The following is a 21,538-nucleotide window of genomic DNA, read 5'->3' on the forward strand; positions in this document are numbered from 1 at the left end:
GGATTTGGGCAGGCACAGGCTGGGATTTGGGCAGGCCAGATGGGATTCAGCCAGGCCAGGTAGAATTTGGGCAGGGATAGGGTGGGATTCGGGCAGGCCAGGTAGAATTTGGGCAGGGACAGGGTGGGATTCAGGCAGGCCAGGTGGGATTCAGGCAGGCCAGGTGGGATTCAGCCAGGACAGGGTGGGATTCAGGCAGACCAGGCAGAGTTTGGGCAGGCACAGGGTGGGATTCAGGCAGACCAGGTAGAGGTTGGGCAGGGATAGGGTGGGATTTTGGCAGGCACAGGTGGGATTTGGGCAGACCAGGTAGAGTTTGGGCAGGCACAGGGTGGGATTCAGGCAGACCAGGTGGGATTCAGCCAGGCCAGGTAGAGTTTGGGCAGGGATAGGGTGGGATTTTGGCAGGCACAGGGTGGGATTCAGGCAGGCCAGGCAGAGGTTGGGCAGGCAGGACTCAGCCCTGCCCCACAGACATCGTGCAGATGCACATCGAGACGCTGGACGCCGTGCACAGGGAGAGCAAGAGGCTGCCCCCCATCCAGAAGGTAGGGCTGCCCTGCCGGGCTGGGGGCAGGGCTGGCAGCCCCCCCCCTCGGGCCTGAGCCCCCCGTTGTGCCCCCAGCCCAAGCTGCTGCGGCCCAGCCTGCTGCTGGGGGAGGAGTGCGTGCTGGAGGGGCTGCGCGTCTACCTGATGCCGGACGGGCGCGAGGAGGCGGCCGGGGGCAGCGTCGGGGGGCCCCCCCTGCTCCCCGCAGAGGGGGCTGTGTTCCTCACCACCTACAGGATCATCTTCAAGGGAACCCCCACCGACCCCCTGGGTGAGGGGCAGGCTGGGGAGTGCCTGGGGGGGAGCCTTGAGGGGTGTTCCGTGGGGTCTGGGGGCTGGTCAGGAATCCCTAGGGGCACAGGGGTGGGGGGGAGCCTTGAGGGTGATCCATGGGGTCAGGGGGCTGGTCAGGAAACACTGGGGGGCACAGGGGTGGGGAGGAGCCTTGAGGGGTGATGCATGGGGTCAGGGGGCTGGTCAGGAAACACTGGGGGGCACGGTGGGGGGGGAGTCTTGAGGGGTGATGCATGGGGTCAGGGGGCTGGTCAGGAAACACTGGGGGGCACAGGGGTGGGGGCAGCCTTGAGGGGTGTTCCGTGGGGTCAGGGGGCTGGTCAGGAATCACTGGGGGGCACAGGGGTGGGGAGGAGCCTTGAGGGGTGATGCATGGGGTCAGGGGGCTGGTCAGGAAACACTGGGGGGCACGGTGGGGGGGGAGTCTTGAGGGGTGATGCATGGGGTCAGGGGGCTGGTCAGGAAACACTGGGGGGCACAGGGGTGGGGGCAGCCTTGAGGGGTGTTCCGTGGGGTCAGGGGGCTGGTCAGGAATCACTGGGGGGCACAGGGGTGGGGAGGAGCCTTGAGGGGTGATGCATGGGGTCAGGGGGCTGGTCAGGAAACACTGGGGGGCACAGGGGTGGGGGGGAGCCTTGAGGGGTGATCCATGGGGTCAGGGAGCTGGTTAGGAGTCACTGGGGATCCTGGAGAGGAGTAATCCCTGGGGAGCAGGGTTGGTGATCCCTAGGGAGCAGGGGATGGTCAGGGATCCCTGGGAATCAGGAGACTGGTCAGTGATCCCTGGGGAGCAGGGAGCTGATCAGAGATCCCTGAGGATCAGGGAGCTGATTAGTGATCCATGGAGAGCAGAGGACTGGTCAGTGATCTCTGGGGATCAGGGAACTGATCAGGGACCCTGGGGATCAGGGGGTTGGTCAGTGATCCCTGGGGATCAGGGAACTGATCAGGGACCCTGGGGATCAGGGGGTTGGTCAGTGATCCCTGGGCAGCAGGGGATGGATGGGCAGCAGGGGTTGGTCAGTGATCCCTGGGGAGCAGGGAACTGATCAGTGATCCCTGGGGATCAGGGGGTTGGTCAGTGATCCCTGGGGATCAGGGGTTGGTCAGTGATCCCTGGGGATCAGGGGGTTGGTCAGTGATCCCTGGGGATCAGGGGTTGGTCAGTGATCCCTGGGGAGCAGGGGTTGGTCAGTGATCCCTGGGGAGCAGGGGATGGTCAGTGATCCCTGGGGATCAGGGGTTGGTCAGTGATCCCTGGGGATCAGGGAGCTGGTCAGTGATCCCTGGGCAGCAGGGGTTGGTCAGTGGTCCCTGGGGAGCAGGGGGTTGGTTGTTTCTGTTGGCTGTGGTGGCACAGACACCGAGGGTGGCCTGGCCTGGCCTGGCCTGGCACTGACCCGCTCCTGTCCCGTTCTGCCCCGTGCCAGTGGGGGAGCAGGTGGTGATCCGCTCCTTCCCCATCGCCTCGCTGACCAAAGAGAAGAAGATCAGCATCCAGGCCCAGGCAGATCAGTTCATCCAGGAGGGATTGCAGCTGCGCTCCTGCACGTTCCAGGTGGGACCCCGAGCTGGGAGAGAGGCCCCAAAGCTGCTGGGGGCACTGGGACACCCAGGAACAGCACTGGGAGACCCCAGGAGGGGAGGGAAGGGAAGGGGAACGGGAATGGGAACGGGGGAAGGCAACAGGACAGGGAAAAGGGAATGGGACAGAGGAAAGGGAATGGGACAGAGGAAAGGGACAGAAGAAAGAGAATGGGAATGCAGGGAAAGGGAATGGGGCTGGGAATGGGAATGGAGAATGGGAATGCAGGGATAGGCAGGGCAGCCTCTCAGGCCAGCCTGTGCCCGTGGTGCTCCTGGGTGGATCCAGGCTGTGCCCCAGTCCATGGGAAGGGCTGTCCCCCATCCTGACCCCTCTGTCCCCCATCCTGACCCTCTGCCCCCCATGCTGACCCCCTGTCCCCCTGGCTGTCCCCCATCCTGACCCCTCTGCCCCCCATCCTGACCCCTCTGCCCCCCATCCTGACCCCTCTGTCCCCCCTGGCTGTGCCCCATCCTGACCCCTCTGTCCCCATCCTGACCCCCTGTCCCCCATCCTGACCCCATCCTGACCCCTCTGCCCCCCATCCTGACCCCTCTGCCCCCCATCCTGACCCCTCTGCCCCCCATCCTGACCCCTCTGTCCCCATCCTGACCCCTCTGTCCCCCCTGGCTGTGCCCCATCCTGACCCCTCTGTCCCCATCCTGACCCCTCTGACCCCTCTGTCCCCCATCCTGACCCCCCTGTCCCCCATCCTGACCCCCCTGTCCCCCATCCTGACCCCTCTGACCCCTCTGTCCCCCATCCTGACCCCCCTGTCCCCCATCCTGACCCCACTGACCCCTCTGTCCCCCATCCTGACCCCCTGTCCCCCATCCTGACCCCACTGACCCCTCTGTCCCCCATCCTGACCCCCCTGTCCCCCATCCTGACCCCCTGTCCCCCATCCTGACCCCTCTGACCCCTCTGTCCCCCATCCTGACCCCCCTGTCCCCCATCCTGACCCCACTGACCCCTCTGTCCCCCATCCTGACCCCCTGTCCCCCATCCTGACCCCCTGTCCCCCATCCTGACCCCACTGACCCCTCTGTCCCCCATCCTGACCCCCTGTCCCCCATCCTGACCCCACTGACCCCTCTGTCCCCCATCCTGACCCCACTGACCCCTCTGTCCCCCATCCTGACCCCTCTGTCCCCATCCTGACCCCTCTGACCCCTCTGTCCCCCATCCTGACCCCCTGTCCCCCCTGGCTGTCCCCCATCCTGACCCCCTGCCCCCCTGGCTGTGCCCCATCCTGACCCCTGTCCCCCTGGCTGTGCCCCCAGCTGCTGAAGATCGCCTTTGACGAGGAGGTGGCCTCGGAGAGCGCCGAGATCTTCCGCAAGCACCTGCACAAGCTGCGCTACCCGCAGCACGTGCGCGGCACCTTCGCCTTCACGGCCGGCCAGCCCCCCAAGCCGGCCATGCAGCCCAAGGCCAAGGAGAAGAACCCCTCCCTCAGGTGCTGTGCCAGGGGGGTCACACCTGGCTGGGCCTGGCACAGCCCTCCTGTCCCCGGGGCACGCAGGGAGCTGAGCCCTCCCCTGCTGCAGGGTGTGCGTGGCTGGAGGGCAGAGAGCGCTTAGGGCTGGAGAAGTGCTGTGAGGCAATGGCTCCAGCCTTCCCCAGCACTGTCCCCAAGGGACACCTCCACAGGGCTTTGACATCCCAGCAGGGTGGGGACTCCACCCCTGTGTCAGGGCTGGCAGCCCTTTCCAGGAGGGAATTCCCCAAAATCCACCCTGCCCTTCCCATGGGCCAGACTGAGCTGTTCCCTCTCCTCCTGTCCCTGTTCCCTGGGGCAGAGCCCGACCTGGGGCTGTCCCCTCCTGTCAGGGACTTGTGGGGACCAAAGAGCTGCAGGTGTCCCCTGTCCTGCAGTGTCCCCACCCCACACAGTCACACTGGCAAGTGGGAGTTTGTCCCCTGCCTGAGGAGGTGTCCCACAGGAGAGGTTCCAGTGGCCTGGTGGCTCAGGGACACAGTGCTGGGTGACCTGGGGACATGATCCTGCAGTGCTGGGTGACGTGGGGACATGGCCCTGCAGTGCTGGGGACACAGTGCTCCTGCTCTGGGTGACTCAAGGACACGGTTCTTGCACAGGGTGTCTCAGGGATGCAGTGCTGGGTGACCTGGGGACAAGGTCCTGCAGCATTGGGTGACTTGGGGACACATTCCTTCTGTGCTGAATGACAGGATAGCATTGTCCTGCAGTGCTGGGTGACTCAGGGATGTGGTCCTGTAGTGTTGGGTGACTTGGGGACACATCATTCCTCCAGTGGGTGACTCGAGGACACTGTTCGTGCACAGAGTGTCTCAGGGATGCAGTGCTGGGTGACTTGGGGACATGATCCTGCAGTGCTGGGTGACTTGGGGACATGGCCCTGCAGTGCTGGGTGACTTGGGGACACAGTTCTTCTGTGCTGAATGACAGAGTAGCATTGTCCTGCAGTGCTGGGTGACTTGGGGACATTGTCCTGCAGCACTGGCTGCAGCCCTGAGCCCACGCTTGACTGGCAATGCCCCTGCCATGGTTCCCTTGTCCCTGCCATGGATCCCCTGGTCCCTGTGCTGGATCCTTGTCCCTTGCTGTGATGTGGAGCCCTCCTCCCCTGGGATGAGCCACAGCTGTGCCTGTGGCAGTGTCCCCTCAGATCCAGGGACGCTGCTCCTCCTGGCTGCCCCATCCCACCTCCCCAACACCCCAAATCCCTCAGGAATCCCTGGGGCTCCTGCAGGTGCCACAGCTGTCCCCTCCTGTGTGACAGCCACGGGCTGAGGGCTGCTCCTGGCCGTGCCTGCCAGGTGACAGCGCTGTCCCTGTGTCCCCAGGACGCTGTCCAAGAACCTGGTGAAGAACGCCAAGAGGACGATCGGCCGGCAGTACGTGACCCGCAAGAAGTACACCCCGCCTGCCTGGGAGCAGAGGGGCAGCCAGCACTTCCCCGAGGATGAGGATGAGATCTCAGGTGGGGAACACCCCAGGAAGGCCTGGGGGTGGTGGGGTAAGGCCTGGTGTCCCTGCAGTGGGAGCAGGGTTCACAGGGTCACACAGTCACAGAATTCACAGAATCCCTGAACTCACAGAATCACAGAATTCACAGGGTTCACACAGTCACAGAACTCAAAGAATCACAGAATTGCTGAATTCACAGAATCACAGAATTGCTGAACTCACAGAATCACAGAATTCGAGTCACAGAATCACAGAATTGCCAAATTCACTGAACACAGAGTCACAGAATCACAGAATTAAGAGTCATGGAATCATAGGGTGGGAGCAACTCCCTGTTCCTGGTGCTGGAAAACCCTCGGGGCTCTGGTGATGGTGACAGGTGACAGCAGCGGGGTCGGGCATTGCCCCATCCCTGCTGTGTCCTCCTGTGCTCTGGCACCCGCCCAGGTGTCCCCATCCCCACCGAGGTGTCCCCATTCCTGCTGTGTCCTCCTGTTCCCTGTCACCCCACCGAGGTATCCCCATCCCCACCAAGGTGTCCCTGTCCCCTCTGTGTCCTCCTGTGCTCTGGCTCCCCACCGAGGTGTCCCCATCCCCACCGAGGTGTCCCCATCCCCACCGAGGTGTCCCCAGCCCCACCCCCATGTCCCCACGCCATGTCCCCATCCCCACCCGTGTCCCCATCCCCACCCCCGTGTCCCCATCCCCACCCGTGTCCCCGTGCCCGCAGTGTCGGAGGAGCTGGACAGGAGCACGCTGACGCCCAGCAGCACGGTGCGGCCGTCGGACAGGATGACCATGACGCACGTGGTGGAGCGCGCCTGCTGCCGCGACTACCAGCGGCTGGGGCTGGGCACGCTGAGCAGCAGCCTGACCCGCTCCAAGAGCGAGCCCTTCCGCATCTCCACCGTCAACCGCATGTACGCCATCTGCCGCAGGTGAGCCACTGCAGGGGAGGATCCACGGGGCACAGGTGAGCCGGGGTGGGGGGGATCCATGGGGCACAGGTGAGCTAGGGGGTGATCTGTGGGGTCACAGGTGAGCCACTGCGGGGGGGTCTGCGGGGCACAGGTGAGCTGGGGGGGGCTGATCCATGGGGTCACAGGATTAACAGGGTCATGGAAGTCACAGAATTCACACAATTCACAGAATTCACACAATCACAGAATTCACACAGTCACAGAATTCACAGGATTCACAGGATTCACAGAATCACAGAACTCAGAATTCACAGAGTCACAGAATCGCAGAATTCACAGAATCACAGATCTCACAGCATTCACAGAGTACACAGAGAATTCACACACTCACAGAATTCACACAATCACACAATCACAGAGTTGGAAGATACCTCCAAGATCATTGAGTCCAGCCCGATCCCAGCCTGCAGTGCCCCACACCTTCCCCACTTTTTGGTGCATTTTTAGCTGATGTTTGTTGGTTCTAAGTTGCCCAGTCCTCTATTAATTGCTGTCCTACCCTCTGCTGATTATTGATTTCTCACTTCTCATGATTAGGCTGGATTTTCCAGTGTTTTTAGCATGTTTTTCCCACGTGGGGAGTTTCCAGCACTGATACCAGAAATGTCTTTGTTAGTGTTTCTTTGTCTTCATTTATTCCATGGTGTCCTTGGATGGCCATGAGTCCTGGTCATTGTGGTGTCCTTGGATGACCTTGAGTCCTGGTCAGTCCATGGTGTCCTTGTATAACCATGAATCCTGGTCACTCCAACATGTCCTTGGATGGCCATGAGTCCTGGTCATTGTGGTGTCCTTGGATGACCTTGAGTCCTGGTCACTCTGTGGTGTCCTTGGATGACCATGAGTCCTGGTCAGTGTAGTGTCCTTGGATGGCCTTGAGTCCTGGTCAGTGTGGTGTCCTTGGATGACCTTGAGTCCTGGTCAGTGTAGTGTCCTTGGATGGCCTTGAGTCCTGGTCAGTCCATGGTGTCCTTGTATAACCATGAATCCTGGTCACTCCAACATGTCCTTGGATGACCTTGAGTCCTGGTCACTGTGTGTCCTTGGATGCCACGAGTCAGTCCTGGTCACTCTTGGAGGCCATAAATCCCATCTGCAGTGTCCAGCTCCCGCAGGCTTTGCTCAGTGCAGCCTGTCAGGGCTGCTCTCCCCCAGCTCAGTTTTTAACGATCCGAGGGGCAGCCGGGTGTGGAGCAGGTCGGTCGCTGCTCAGCCAGAGCACTGACAGGCTGGGCTGTGTCCGCAGCTACCCCGGGCTGCTGATCGTGCCGCAGAGCATCCAGGACAACACGATCCAGCGCATCTCGCGCTGCTACCGGCAGAGCCGCTTCCCGGTGGTGTGCTGGCGCAACGCCCGCACCAAGGCCGTGCTGCTGCGCTCCGGGGGCCTGCACGGCAAGGGCGTGGTCGGCCTCTTCAAGTCCCAGAACGCCCCCACCCCAGGTGAGCGTCCTGACCCGGCTGCGAGGCGGGGCTGGGGCTGGGGGATGGCCCTGCCTCGGGGCGGTGACACTCGGGGGTCCGCTGGGTCGGGGTGGTGACACTCAGGGGGTCCATGACTTGGGGCAGTGACACTCAGGGGTGCCCTGGCTCCGGGTAGTGCCACTCGGGGGGTCCATGACTTGGGGCAGTGACACTCGGGGGTCCCCTTGCCCTGGCAGTGACACTCAGGGGTGCCCTGGCTCGGGGTGGTGACACTCAGGGGGTCCATGACTTGGGGCAGTGACACTCGGGGGTCCCCTGGCTCTGGGCAGTGACACTCAGGGCTCTGTCCAGCTCTGGGAGGTGACACTCAGGGCTCTCCCCAGCTCTGGGAGGTGTCACTCAGGTGTTCCCCAGCTCAGGGAGGTGACACTCAGGTGTCTCCCAGCTCAGGGAGGTGACACTCAGGGCTCTCCCCAGCTCTGGGAGGTGACACTCAAGGCTCTCCCCAGCTCAGGGAGGTGACACTCAGGTGTTCCCCAGCTCAGGGAGGTGACACTCAGGTGTTCCCCAGCTCAGGGAGGTGACACTCAGGGCTCTTTCCAGCTCAGGGAGGTGACACTCAGGGCTCTCCCCAGCTCTGGGAGGTGACACTCAGGTGTCTCCCAGCTCAGGGAGGTGACACTCAGGGCTCTCCCCAGCTCTGGGAGGTGTCACTCAGGTGTTCCCCAGCTCAGGGAGGTGACACTCAGGGCTCTCCCCAGCTCTGGGAGGTGACACTCAGGGCTCTCCCCAGCTCAGGGAGGTGACACTCAGGGCTCTCCCCAGCTCTGGGAGGTGACACTCAAGGCTCTCCCCAGCTCAGGGAGGTGACACTCAGGTGTTCCCCAGCTCAGGGAGGTGACACTCAGGGCTCTTTCCAGCTCAGGGAGGTGACACTCAGGGCTCTCCCCAGCTCAGGGAGGTGACACTCAGGGCTCTTTCCAGCTCAGGGAGGTGACACTCAGGTGTTCCCCAGCTCAGGGAGGTGACACTCAGGGCTCTTTCCAGCTCAGGGAGGTGACACTCAGGGCTCTCCCCAGCTCAGGGAGGTGACACTCAGGGCTCTCCCCAGCTCAGGGAGGTGACACTCAGGTGTCTCCCAGCTCAGGGAGGTGACACTCAGGGCTCTCCCCAGCTCTGGGAGGTGTCACTCAGGTGTCTCCCAGCTCAGGGAGGTGACACTCAGGGCTCTCCCCAGCTCTGGGAGGTGACACTCAAGGCTCTCCCCAGCTCTGGGAGGTGACACTCAGGTGTCTCCCAGCTCAGGGAGGTGACACTCAAGGCTCTCCCCAGCTCTGGGAGGTGACACTCCGGGCTCTCCCCAGCTCTGGGAGGTGTCACTCAGGTGTCTCCCAGCTCAGGGAGGTGACACTCAGGGCTCTCCCCAGCTCTGGGAGGTGACACTCAAGGCTCTCCCCAGCTCTGGGAGGTGACACTCAGGTGTCTCCCAGCTCAGGGAGGTGACACTCAAGGCTCTCCCCAGCTCTGGGAGGTGACACTCCGGGCTCTCCCCAGCTCTGGGAGGTGACACTCAGGGCTCTCCCCAGCTCTGGGAGGTGACACTCTGGCTCTCCAGCTGTGGGTGGTTACCCTCAGAGGTGTCCCAGTTCTGGCAGTGCCAGGCTGGGGCTCTCAGGTGACTGTGGGGTGTCCCCTGCAGGCCCCTCGCAGGCAGACTCCACCAGCCTGGAGCAGGAGAAGTACCTGCAGGCCGTCATCAACTCCATGCCCCACTACTCGGACGCGGGCGGGCGCAACACCCTGAGCGGCTTCACCTCGGCCCACATGAGCAGTGCAGGTGAGGGGGTCTGGGGGCACCTGGGGGCACCTGGGGGGCACAGGGGGCTCCTGGGGGGCACAGGGGGCTCCTGCCAGCCCTGGTGCTGCTACAGCCCAGGAGGCAGCACAGCCTCTCCTGAGCTCCCAGCTCCAGCTGGGTGTGCCTGGCTGCAGGTGGGGATGGGACTGGGGAGATGTGGTGTCCCTGGAGCTGGGAGCACTGGGGAACTGGGAATCCCAGTGTCCCTGGAGCTGGGAGCACTGGGGAACTGGGAATCCCAGTGTCCCCAGAGCACTGGGGGATTTGGGAATCCCAGTGTCCCCAGAGCACTGGGAGCACTGGGGGATTTTGGGAGTCCCAGTGTCGCTGAAGCACTGGGGGATTTGGGAATCCCAGTGTCCCTGGAGCACTGGGGAACTGGGAATCCCAGTGTCCCCAGAGCACTGGAGCACTGGGGGATTTTGGGAATCCCAGTGTCCCCAGAGCACTGGGGAACTGGGAATCCCAGTGTCCCTGGAGCTGGGAGCACTGGGGAACTGGGAATCCCAGTGTCCCCAGAGCACTGGGGGATTTTGGAATCCCAGTGTCCCTGGAGCACTGGAGGATTTGGGAATCCCAGTGTTTCTGGAGCACTGGGGGATTTGGGAATCCCAGTGTCCCTGGAGCTGGGAGCACTGGGAGCCAAAGCCTGTGCTGGGATCTGGGCATTCTCTGGGGGCCTGTGGGGACAGACCCCACCAGGATCTCAGCCCTGTGTGCCCCCTGCACGGTGCTGGGGTCAGTCTGGGGACCCCTGGTAAGTCTGTCCCTTCCCAACTGTCCCTTCCCAGCTGGCCCTTTGTGCAGGGCACAGCTCCATCACGCCCTGTCACACTCCAGTGCCATCTGTCCTGTCCCAGTGCCATCTGTCCTGTCCTGGTGCCATCCGTCCTGTCCCAGTGCCATCCATGCTGTCCCAGTGCCACTCACACTGTCCATCATCCCACCCATCATCACTGTGGACACATCAGGGGCTGGGGGCTCTGGGGAGCCCGGGGGGGCTCCCTGATCCTGAAGGGAGAGAACTTCCCACTGCCCCTCCGAGGCCTTTCCTTGGTGTGGGGAACCGGAGCGGGGGCTCAGCCTGGCTCTGGGGGTGGCACAGGGTGACCCCACTGTGGGCTGGGGGCTGAGCTGTCCCAGGGCTGCTGGGCACTGATTTTCCATGGCTCCAGCTGGGTGCTGCTGTCCTAGAGGTGCTTGGGCACTGGTTTTCCATGGTCCCAGCTGGGTGCTGCTGTCCCAGGGCTCTCTGGGCACTGGTTTTCCATGGTCCCAGCTGGGTGCCCAGCCCCAGGGCTGCTGGGCACTGGTTTTCCATGGCTCCAGCTGGGTACCCAGCCCCAGGGCTGCTGGGCACTGGTTTTCCATGGTCCCAGCTGGGTGCTGATGCCCCAGGGCTGCTGGGCACTGGTTTTCCATGGCTCCAGCTGGGTGCTGCTGTCCCAGGGCTGCTGGGCACTGGTTTTCCATGGCTCCAGCTGGGTACCCTGTCCCAGGGCTCTCTGGGCACTGGTTTTCCATGGCTCCAGCTGGGTACCCTGTCCCAGATCTGCTGGGCACTGGTTTTCCATGGCTCCAGCTGGGTGCCCAGCCCCAGGGCTCTCTGGGCACTGGTTTTCCATGGCTCCAGCTGGGTACCCTGTCCCAGGGCTGCTGGGCACTGGTTTTCCATGGTCCCAGCTGGGTGCTGATGCCCCAGAGCTGCTGGGCACTGGTTTTCCATGGCTCCAGCTGGGTGCTGATGCCCCAGAGCTGCTGGGCACTGGTTTTCCATGGCTCCAGCTGGGTGCTGCTCCCCATGCTGGCTCTGCATCCCCGGGGCTCTGCTTGCTGCCACCTCCTCCCACCCTGCCCCAGCTCCAGGAGCTCTTGGGAGCCCTGGCAGCCCCAGGAGCCCTCAGGAGCCCTCAGGAGCTGACCTTCTCTTGGTGCTGCAGATTTCTCCGACAAGAGGCAGCAGCCTAAGCTGGGATCGCTCATGAAGCAGGTGATGGGAGGGAAGGACGAAGGGCCTGGGACTTTGAGCCGTGGAGGTGAGGACGGGGCGCGGGCGCTCCTGGGCCTCGCCGAGACCCCCGGCCCGGGCAGTCTGTAGAGTAGGTGGTTCCTGGGGGGAGCAGGTGATCCTCTGGGAAGGGCAGGTGATTCCCTGAAAAGAACAGGTGATTCCTGGATAGAATAGGTGACAATTCCCTGGGCAGAACAGGTGATCATTCCCTGGGAAGAGCAGGTGACAATTCCCTGGGAAGAGCAGGTGACAGTTTCCTGGGAAGAGCAGGTGACTCCTGGATAGAGCAGGTGGTTTCTGGGGAAGAGCAGGTGATTCCCTGGGAAGAACAGGTGATTTCTGGGGAAGAGCAGGTGATGATTCCCAAGGAAGAGCAGGTCCTTCCTGAGGAAGAACAGGTGATCATTCCCTAGGAAGAGCAGGTGATTCCCTGGGAAGAACAGGTGATTCCTGGATAGAGCAGGTGATTCCCTGGTAGGAACAGGTGACAGTTCCCTGGGCAGAGCAGGTGATTCCTGGATAGAACAGGTGACAATTCCCTGGGCAGAGCAGGTGATTCCTGGATAGAGCAGGTGATTCCCTGGTAGGAACAGGTGACAGTTCCCTGGGCAGAGCAGGTGCAGGGAGGGAGGGAGGCCCCAGCACCATCACCTCCATCCCATTCCGTGTCCGTGCTCCGTGTCCGTGTGTCCCCTGCTGAGGTCACTCTCGTCCTGTGCCCCCAGGGCTGGGTCACAGAGCCAGGGTCATCACCCTGTCCTCCCCCAAGTGCGCGTCGCCGAAGGGCCGCGACACGCCCCGAGGTACGGCCGCGCCCGAGTGACTGACCCTGACTGACCCCTCACTCACTGACCCTGCCCCACACCACTAATGCCCAGTAACCCCAGTAACCCCCCAGCCCTGCTCCAGCTGTGCATGGTAAGTACCGGGCAGCCTCGCCAGGTTTGCTTTGGGCTCCTCGGCCTCTGCGGTGCCAGGGTGGGGCTGCAGGTGGTGGCAGGGCCGTGGGGCAGGTGGCAGGGCTATGGGGCAGGTGGCAGGGCCGTGGGGCAGGGCTGTGGCACAGGTGACAGGGCTGTGGTGCAGGTGGCAGGGCTGTGGTGCAGGTGACAGGGCTGTGGCACAGGTGACAGGGCTGTGGGGCAGGTGGCAGGGCTGTGGGGCAGGTGACAGGGCTGTGGGACAGGTGGCAGGGCCGTGGGGCAGGGCTGTGGGGCAGGGCCGTGGGGCAGGTGGCAGGGCCGTGGGGCAGGTGGCAGGGCCGTGGGGCAGGGCTGTGGGGCAGGTGACAGGGCTGTGGTGCAGGTGACAGTGCCGTGGTGCAGGTGGCAGGGCCGTGGGGCAGGGCTGTGGTGCAGGGCCGTGGGACAGGTGACAGTGCCGTGGGGCAGGTGGCAGGGCTGTGGTGCAGGTGGCAGGGCCGTGGGGCAGGGCTGTGGGGCAGGTGACAGGGCTGTGGTGCAGGGCTGTGGGGCAGGTGGCAGGGCCGTGGGGCAGGTGGCAGGGCCGTGGGGCAGGTGACAGGGCTGTGGGGCAGGTGACAGGGCCGTGGGGCAGGTGGCAGGGCTGTGGTGCAGGGCCGTGGGGCAGGTGACAGGGCCGTGGGGCAGGTGGCAGGGCCGTGGGGCAGGAGACAGGGCTGTGGGGCAGGTGACAGGGCCGTGGGGCAGGGCTATGGGGCAGGTGGCAGGGCCGTGGGGCAGGGCTGTGGGGCAGGTGGCAGGGCCGTGGGGCAGGTGACAGGGCTGTGGGGCAGGTGACAGGTTTGTGGTGCAGGGCTGTGGGGCAGGTGGCAGGGCCGTGGGGCAGGAGACAGGGCTGTGGGGCAGGTGACAGGTGCTGGTGATGCTGGAGTGGGGTGTGACAGTCACAGTCACAGTGGCAGTGATGAGACACGGAGCTGCCAGGGCAGGAACCCAGCAGGAACCCAGGAATTGCTGCAGCACCCAGAGGGAGAAGGAGCCAAAGCAAACCTGGTGCCCAGCACCTCCCTGGCATGTGTCCCCCGGGCCAGGCTGCGGGGACAGCTCCAGCTCTGTCCCCCGGCTGGGGACGCGGGGCCAGCGCCGCCCCCGGCCCGGGCTGACCCCGCCCGTGCCCGTCCCGTCCCGCAGGGAAGTGGGGCAGCATCCGGGCCAGCGGCCGCATGAGCAGCTACGCCCTGAACGTGGAGATCGGCTCCAGGCTGGCGGGGAAGGACCTGCTGGGGACACAGCACAACGGGACCCCCGCAGAGCCCTCCTTCCTGCGGCAGCACCGCGCCTCCCTCTACATCATCGGGGACAAGTCCCAGCTGAAGGTGACAGCCCCGGCAGGGCCACCTCGGGGGCGGAGCTGGGAATGGGGCTGGGGGAGCTGGAATGGGGCTGGGGGAGCTGGAATGGGACTGGGGGAGCTGGAATGGGGCTGGGGGAGCTGGAATGGGGCTGGGGGAGCTGGGATGGGGCTGGGGGAGCTGGAATGGGGCTGGGGGAGCTGGAAGGGGCTCAGCTGGAGAAAAGGAGGCTCAGGGCCCTTGTGGCTCTGCACAGTCCCTGCCAGGAGGGGACAGCCCCAGGTCGGGCTGTGCTGCAGGAACAGGGACAGGAGGAGAGGGAACAGCTCAGGCTGGGCAGGGCAGGGCAGGGGGGGCAGCAGCAGCAATTTCCCCATGGAAAGGGTGGGCAGGGGTGGGAGCTGCCCAGGAGGGCTGGATCCCTGGGGGGATTTCAAAGCACTATGGATTTGGCATTTGGGGACATGGGGCAGTGGTGGCCCTGGCAGTGCTGGGGATGGTTGGACTCACAGTCTCCGAGGCTTTTCCAATCCAAAGAATTTCCTGGTGTGGAGGGTGGCAGTCGCCCATCCCAGCCCATCCCCTGATCCCATCCCAGCCCAGCCCAGCCCGTGCTGTCCCCTGCAGGGTGTGAAGCCAGACCCCCTGCAGCACTGGGAGGTGGTGCCCATCGAGGTGTTCGACGTGCGCCAGGTCAAGGCCAGTTTCAAGAAGCTGATGAAGGCCTGCGTGCCCGGCTGCCCCTCCAGCGACCCCAGCGTGGCCTACCTGCGCTCCCTGGAGGAGTCAGAGTGGCTGTCCCAGGTCAGTCACCAGCAGGGCCTGGCCTCCCCTCCCTGGGGCCCTCCCTGGGCTCTGGGCGAGGATGAGCTGCAGAGCAGCCCTGGGGACACTGGGGACACTGGGGATGTGTGAGGGACAAGGTGGGACAGTGCAGAGCTCAGCTGGACAGAGCTGCCAGGCAGGACCTGCAGTGCTGGATGCTCTGGAGGGGCTGGGAAGGGCAGGGCCGGGTGGGACTGGTCCAGTGTGGAGCCGTGGGAGGGGTCCCACTCTGGAGGGGGTGAGGGTCCCCTGTCCCTGCTGCCACGTCCGGGCTGGTGGCTGGAGGGACACTGCCCCCACCCCAGGCCAGGCATTCCCCGTGCCCTCCTCATGCTGGCCCTGCCCCGGCAGATCCACAAGATCCTGCAGATCTCGGTGCTGGTGGTGGAGCTGCTGGACACGGGCTCGTCGGTGCTGGTCAGCCTGGAGGACGGCTGGGACATCACCACGCAGGTGGGCGCCCAGCTGTGACCCTGCTGACCCCGCGGCCGTCCCTGCAGCCCCTGCAGCCCTGTCCCCTGTCCCCACAGGTGGTGTCCCTGGTGCAGCTCCTGTCCGACCCCTACTACCGGACGCTGGAGGGGTTCCGGCTGCTGGTGGAGAAGGAGTGGCTGTCCTTCGGCCACCGCTTCAGCCACCGCGGCGCGCAGACCCTGGCCGGCCAGAGCAGCGGCTTCGCGCCCGTCTTCCTGCAGTTCCTGGACTGTGTGCACCAGGTGAGTGCCCCGAGTGACCAGTGGGACCAGTGTGACCAGTGACCCTGAGTGTGCCCCAGCACCCCCAAGTGCCCAGTGGGACCCCTGAGTGTGCCCCAAGTGACCAGTGTGACCAGTGACCCTGAGTGTGCCCCAAGACCACCCCAAGTGACCAGCGGGACCCCTGAGTGCCCCCCAGGTGACCAGTGGTGTCCCTGAGTGCCCTCCAAGTAACCAGTGGGACTCCTGAGTGCCCTCCAAGACCCCCAAGTACTTGAGTGTCCAGTGCAAACCTCAGTGCCTACTGGAACCCCCAGGTGTCCACTGGAACCCCTGAGTGCACCCTGAGCACCCAGTGGGACTTCCAAGTGACCAGTGGGACCCCTGAGTGCCCCACAAGTACATGAGTGTCCAGTGGGATCCTCAGCACCCAGAGGGACCCCTCAGTGCCTACTGGAATCACCAAGTGTCCACTGGAACCCCTGAATGCATCCTGAGCACCCAGTGGGACCCCTGAATGTCCCCCAAGTGCCCCGTGGGACCCCCAAGTGCCCCGTGGGACCCCCAAGTGCCCCGTGGGACCCCCAAGTGCCCCGTGGGACCCCCAAGTGCTGGGCGTGGCCCTGGGCAGGCAGGAGGGCCCAGCCCAGCCCAGCCCAGCCCAGCCCAGCCCTGACTCCGGCTGTCCCGGGGCTCTCCCCCCAGATCCACCTGCAGTTCCCCATGGAGTTCGAGTTCAGCCAGTACTACCTGAAGTTCCTCAGCTACCACTACATTTCCAACCGCTTCCGGACATTCCTGCTGGACTCGGACTACGAGCGCATCGAGCTGGGTGAGGGGGCGTGCGGGGGGGGCACCTGCCCCTGCCTGTCCCCGCTCACCCTGTCCCCTCTGTCCCCTCTGTGTCCCCTCTGTGTCCCCAGGGCTCCTGTACGAGGAGAAGGGCGAGAGGAAGGGCCAGCAGGGCTCCAAATCCATCTGGGACTACATCGACCGCCTCAACAAGAAAGCTCCTGTCTTCTTCAACTACCTGTACGCACCTGAGGACGGGGAGGTGAGAGCTGGGGGCACCTGCAGGGGGCTGGGAGCACCCCAAGACCCTCCCTGGGGGAGCAGCTGCAGCTGGGACCCCAGAGCCCCTGCAGTGCCACCTCCCACTGTCCCAGCTGCTCCCAGCCCCAATGTCCAGCCTGGCCTTGGCCACTGCCAGGGATCCAGGGGCAGCCACAGCTGCTCTGCCAATTCCAGCCCAGCAGCAATTCCTGCCCAAGATCCCAGCCAGCCCTGCCCTGTGGCACTGGGAGCCATTCCCTGGCTCCTGTCCCTCTGTCCCTTGTCCCCAGTCCCTCTGCAGCTCTCCTGGAGCCCCTCCAGCCCTGGCAGGGCCCTGAGCTCCCCTGGAACATTTCCCTCTCCAGGCTGGACACTCCCAACACTTCATGTGGTCACTCTGTCCCCTTGGTCTGGCTGGGAATGTCCTGCCTGGCCCTGCTGCCCTTCTGAGCCACCCCCACCCCTCCCGCAGGTGCTGAGGCCGTACAGCAACATCTCCAACCTGAAGGTGTGGGATTATTACACGGAGGAGACGCTGTCCGAGGGCCCCTCGTACGACTGGGAGCTGCAGGGGCAGCCGGAGGAGGAGCCGGAGCGCCAGGACACGGCGGCGCCGCAGAGCAAGCGCCGAATCATCTGGCCCTGCTACGACAACCGCGGCCGCGTGGAGCCCGACGCCATCTCCAAACTGCTGGAGGTCGGAGCAGGGACGGGACAGGCACAGGGACAGGGACAGGGGCTTTGTCCCCTCCGGGCTGAGGCTGGAATTCCCCCCCTCACAGGAGCTGCAGAACCTGGAGATGGAGCTGGGGCAGGTCCCGGAGCGCTGGAAGGACACGTGGGACAAGGTGAAGGCGTCCCAGCGCACGGAGGGGCGGCAGGAGGGCAGCAGGGTAGGTGACAGGGTGGCAGGGCTGTGCCAGGCACTGTCACGGGGTGTGACAGGGTGTGACAGAGTGTGGACATAGCTGTGATGTGTGACAAGGGCTGTGATGGTGTGACAGTGTGGCAGGGGCTGTGACAGGACTGTGAGAGGTGTGGAAGGCTCGTGCTGCTGCTGGGAGCTGCTGGTTCTGATGGTGCTGCTGGTTCTGGTGCTGGTTCTGGTGCTGGTTCTAGTGCTGCTGCTGGTTCTGCTGCTGGTTCTGGTGCTGGTTCCAGTGCTGCTGGTTCTGGTGCTGGTTCTGGTGCTGGTTCCAGTGCTGCTGCTGGTTCTGCTGCTGGTTCTGGTGCTGGTTCCAGTGCTGCTGCTGGTTCCAGTGCTGCTGCTGGTTCCAGTGCTGCTGCTGGTTCCAGTGCTGCTGCTGGTTCTGGTGCTGGTTCCAGTGCTGCTGCTGCTGCTGGTGCCCAGCCCCAGACCGGGGTCCCCTCGGTCCCCTCACGCTGTCCCTGTCCCGCAGACCCCCAGCTCGCTGCTGATGTCGTCGGGGCTGTCCCACCAGCGGCGCTCGCTGGGCGTGTACCTGCAGGAGAGCGGGGTGGGCTCCACGCTCAACCTCAGCCTGGACAGCGACACCAGCAGCACCTCCACCCCGTCCAGCGGGAAGGTGGGCGGCCGCCGCAGCACCTCCACCCTCTACAGCCAGTTCCAGACGTCGGAGAGCGAGAACAGGCAGGCGGGGCTGGGACGGGCTGGGAGGGGGATCCCTCCCGGGGCAGGGCGTGGATCCCGGCGCGCTCCCATCGCTCACCCCGCTGCTCCCGGCCCCTTCCTGCCCCGCAGATCCTACGAGGGCTCTCTCTACAAGAAAGGCGCCTTCATGAAACCCTGGAAGTCTCGGTGGTTTGTGCTGGATAAAACCAAACATCAGGTACGGGGTGGGGCCGGGGTCTGTCGTGTCCCTCCCATCCCATCCCTGCCCATCCCATCCCCGCCCTGAGCGCGGCTCTCCCGCAGCTGCGGTACTACGACAGCCGGATGGACACGGAGTGCAAGGGGGTCATCGACCTGGCCGAGGTGGAGTCCATCACCCCGGGGACCCCCACCATGGGGGCCCCCAAGACGGTGGACGAGAAAGCTTTCTTCGACGTGAGTGTCCCCGCGGGGCGGCTCGGGGCGGCTCCGCTCGCTCCGGGCGTGGCCCTCAGCCCCTCCTCTCTCTGCCCGCAGCTGAAGACGACAAAACGAGTTTACAATTTCTGCGCCCAGGACGTGCAGCTGGCCCAGCAATGGATCGACCGCATCCAGAGCTGCCTGTCGGACGCGTGAGCCCGGCTCGGCAGAGCCGCAATTCCAGGCAGGGCTGCCGACCCGCAGGGGAGCAGAGGCAGCGCCAGGCTCGGGGCCGAGCCGGGACTGAGGGAGAGGAGGAGCGGCCCTTCCTCCCTCCCGCCCGCCGGGCCGTGTCCGGGCTGGGAGGATTCCTCGCGTTGAAGCGGGCGGGGGCCCGGCCCGCCCCCAGCCCCGTCTGAGCCGTGTCGTGACCCCGCGTCCTCCGTGTGCCCCCGCCCCGCTCCGGCTCCCTGGGCGGGGGGCCTGCGCCCCACACCCCCACCCCACACTGCTGGGGGAGCCAGAGCTGCCCCCTCGTCCTGCCCCTCGTCCTGCCCCCCTTGCATGTCTGCCGAGCCCCCCGGAACCTGCCCTGCCCCTCCCGGCCTGGGAGCGAGTCCTGGGTGAGACCTGCGGCTCTGGGGGTGGCAGAGGGGACAGAGCCCTGTGGTGGCAGAGGGGACAGAGCCCTGCAGCTCAGGGGGTGGCAGAGGGGACAGAGCCCTGGGGGTGGCAGAGGGGACAGAGCCCTGCAGCTCGGGGAGCAGCAGAGGGGACAGCGGGAGCGCCGGGACCATCCCGTGTTGTGGCGCCGCTCCCAGCTGTGCACAGGATCGGCGATGCTGGGATGCTGCAGGTGTTGGCTCCGTGTCCCCGGGGGGACGTGGCCGTGGCCACTCTGCTCCCTGCGGGCAGGAGGCTCCCCGGGCTCTGGCCAGGGGGTCCCTGTCCTGTGGGACAGTCTCTACCTCCAGGCTGGCTGTCCCGGGGGGGACACGTTCGCTGCGGGAGGTGCCAAACGCTGCAGCCTCCTGGGTGTCCCTCTGTCCCCTCCCGGGGGTGGGGACCAGAGCAGCCGCGGGGTGAGGGTCCCCTCTGGCTGCAGCCACACGGGGCTGGGACAGGGCTGGGACAGCGGCTCTGCAGGTGCCACCCGCTCCCCGCAGGGTCTCCTTTGCACAGGTCACTCCCCCCGCCCCTCTCAGGGCTCTCCAACCCCCCCATCCCACCGGGTGCCCCCTTTGTGCTCTGCCTGTGCCCAGCCCGGGGGGCGCAGGGGAGCAGCTGCTGTCCCTGTCCCGCTGTCCCTCTGCCCCTGTCCCTCTGTCCCTGCCCCGGTCCCTGCTCCTGTCCCAGTCCCTCTGTCCCAGTCCTTCTGTCCCAGTCCCTCTGTCCCTGTCCCTCTGTCCCTGCTCCTGTCCCTGTCCCAGCCCCGCTGTCCCCCTGTTCCCCCTCCCCCCCCCCGCTGCTGCTGCCCCTCAGTTCCGGGGGTCTCTCGGTACCGAATCGGCTCCTGCAGCCCCCCCCGCCCCCGCACTGGTGTGAACTGGGGGGTTCAGCGTGGGGGGGACCCCAGGGGGCCCCGTGGGGTCACTGTGGCCCCGGGACCCCCCAGGACTGACCCCCCCAGCTCCCCCAGCCCCTCCACCCGTCTTGTTTTTAAAGTCCAGCGTTTTATTTCAGTGCAGAGCTCTTTGTACAGTCGCCCCGTTCCTCTGTACCATCCTGGCTGTGCAGGTGTAACACGGAGGTTTTGTAACTTACCCGAGCAGTTGTAGATTATTGAAGTTTCTGTACATTGTGTCAAACATGCAGAGTCCTTGTATTGTATTTGTGCCTAGAGGAAAAGGTTATTCTATAAAGAGAAAACTAACGGAATTTAATAAAAAAATTAATATGAGAGACGTTCCTTTTGCCTCGCTGAGCACCGGGACAGGGCAGAGCCGGGGGACACAGCCCAGGACAGGCTCAGCTCCAGCCCTCGGGCACTCCTGTCCCTGTGTCACCAGCAGAGCTCCCGGGGGTGCTGGCACAGCACAGGGACCTTTGTCCTGTGGCACACGCTCTGTGCCACCCGCCCCTGCTGCCACCATCCCAACCTGCCAGGAGGGGACAGCCAGAGGGGGAATGGGGACAGGAGGAGAGGGAACAGCTCAGGCTGGAGAAAAGGAGGCTCAGGGCCCTTGTGGCTCTGCACAGTCCCTGCCAGGAGGGGACAGCCCCAGGTCGGGCTGTGCTGCAGGAACAGGGACAGGAGGAGAGGGAACAGCTCAGGCTGGGCAGGGCAGGGCAGGGGGGGCAGCAGCAGCAATTTCCCCATGGAAAGGGTGGGCAGGGGTGGGAACTGCCCAGTGCCATCCCTGGAGTGTCCAGGGAATTCCTGGGGGTGGCACTCAGGGCTCTGGGCTGGGGACAAGGTGGGCATCAGGCACAGCTGGGACTGGGGGGGGCTTTTCCAGCCCCAGGATTCTGTGATTCCATCAGGGCTCCAGCCCCACTCCCAGCCCATCCCAAACCCCCTGCAGGATGAAGAACTCAGCACTGGCACATGAATTTTGAGCTTTTATTGATAGTTGGAATTTACAGCCTAAAACTGACAACATAGAGAGATGCAGACTTTTTTTTCCTTTTTCTTATTTTCTTTTTTTCTCTTTTTTTTGGTCGCTTTTTTACAAAAAAAAAAAAAAAAAAACCAAAACCAAAAACGGAAAACGAAAACCAAAATAACCAAAAAAGCCACCAGCATCAGATTTACAATATAAAAGTTTCGACAGTAGAGAGACTAAAGTACATCTGGAATTACTCAGAAAAATAAACAGGGAAAAGGCAGTAATTTCAAATTTGTCCTTCGTATTTACACATAATACACAGACATTGCTTACAAAGACCCGGATCCCAGTTTAAGGGCAGTTGGCATCGTGAGAAGGCTCCCCCGGCACCGCCTGTGCCCGCCCGGGCCGGGAGCACCCGGGGTCTCCCCGCGGCCCCTCCGTGGTTTTATTGCTTTGCGGGGCCGGTGGTTGTGGAGAAAGGCATCGAGT

The 21,538-nt window shown here is 64.2% G+C and overlaps 1 protein-coding gene across 4 annotated transcripts in view; it reads left to right on the forward strand.

The window, feature by feature from the left end:
* Nucleotides 1-20,397, forward strand: part of SBF1 (SET binding factor 1) — a 76,338-nt gene extending 55,941 nt beyond the window's left edge. For 2 of the 4 annotated variants that reach the window (XM_056482658.1, XM_056482660.1), the window contains 22 exons: nucleotides 475-548; nucleotides 626-821; nucleotides 2,275-2,402; nucleotides 3,713-3,888; nucleotides 5,259-5,395; nucleotides 6,113-6,320; nucleotides 7,609-7,805; nucleotides 9,487-9,624; nucleotides 11,586-11,681; nucleotides 12,382-12,459; nucleotides 13,771-13,955; nucleotides 14,559-14,735; nucleotides 15,108-15,209; nucleotides 15,287-15,472; nucleotides 16,157-16,283; nucleotides 16,375-16,505; nucleotides 16,977-17,201; nucleotides 17,287-17,397; nucleotides 17,905-18,116; nucleotides 18,228-18,315; nucleotides 18,402-18,533; nucleotides 18,615-20,397. In XM_056482658.1, the coding sequence (XP_056338633.1) occupies nucleotides 475-548; nucleotides 626-821; nucleotides 2,275-2,402; nucleotides 3,713-3,888; nucleotides 5,259-5,395; nucleotides 6,113-6,320; nucleotides 7,609-7,805; nucleotides 9,487-9,624; nucleotides 11,586-11,681; nucleotides 12,382-12,459; nucleotides 13,771-13,955; nucleotides 14,559-14,735; nucleotides 15,108-15,209; nucleotides 15,287-15,472; nucleotides 16,157-16,283; nucleotides 16,375-16,505; nucleotides 16,977-17,201; nucleotides 17,287-17,397; nucleotides 17,905-18,116; nucleotides 18,228-18,315; nucleotides 18,402-18,533; nucleotides 18,615-18,713 (3,203 nt within the window). In that variant the 3' untranslated portion in view covers nucleotides 18,714-20,397. The remainder of the gene's footprint in view (nucleotides 1-474; nucleotides 549-625; nucleotides 822-2,274; nucleotides 2,403-3,712; nucleotides 3,889-5,258; nucleotides 5,396-6,112; nucleotides 6,321-7,608; nucleotides 7,806-9,486; nucleotides 9,625-11,585; nucleotides 11,682-12,381; nucleotides 12,460-13,770; nucleotides 13,956-14,558; nucleotides 14,736-15,107; nucleotides 15,210-15,286; nucleotides 15,473-16,156; nucleotides 16,284-16,374; nucleotides 16,506-16,976; nucleotides 17,202-17,286; nucleotides 17,398-17,904; nucleotides 18,117-18,227; nucleotides 18,316-18,401; nucleotides 18,534-18,614) is intronic. The other 2 variants (XM_056482659.1, XM_056482661.1) reach the window with 2 other exon arrangements.
* Nucleotides 20,398-21,538: the final 1,141 nt, after the last annotated feature.

This window comes from Oenanthe melanoleuca, chromosome 1A (assembly GCF_029582105.1).
Source record: "Oenanthe melanoleuca isolate GR-GAL-2019-014 chromosome 1A, OMel1.0, whole genome shotgun sequence".
Lineage (NCBI taxonomy): Eukaryota > Metazoa > Chordata > Aves > Passeriformes > Muscicapidae > Oenanthe > Oenanthe melanoleuca.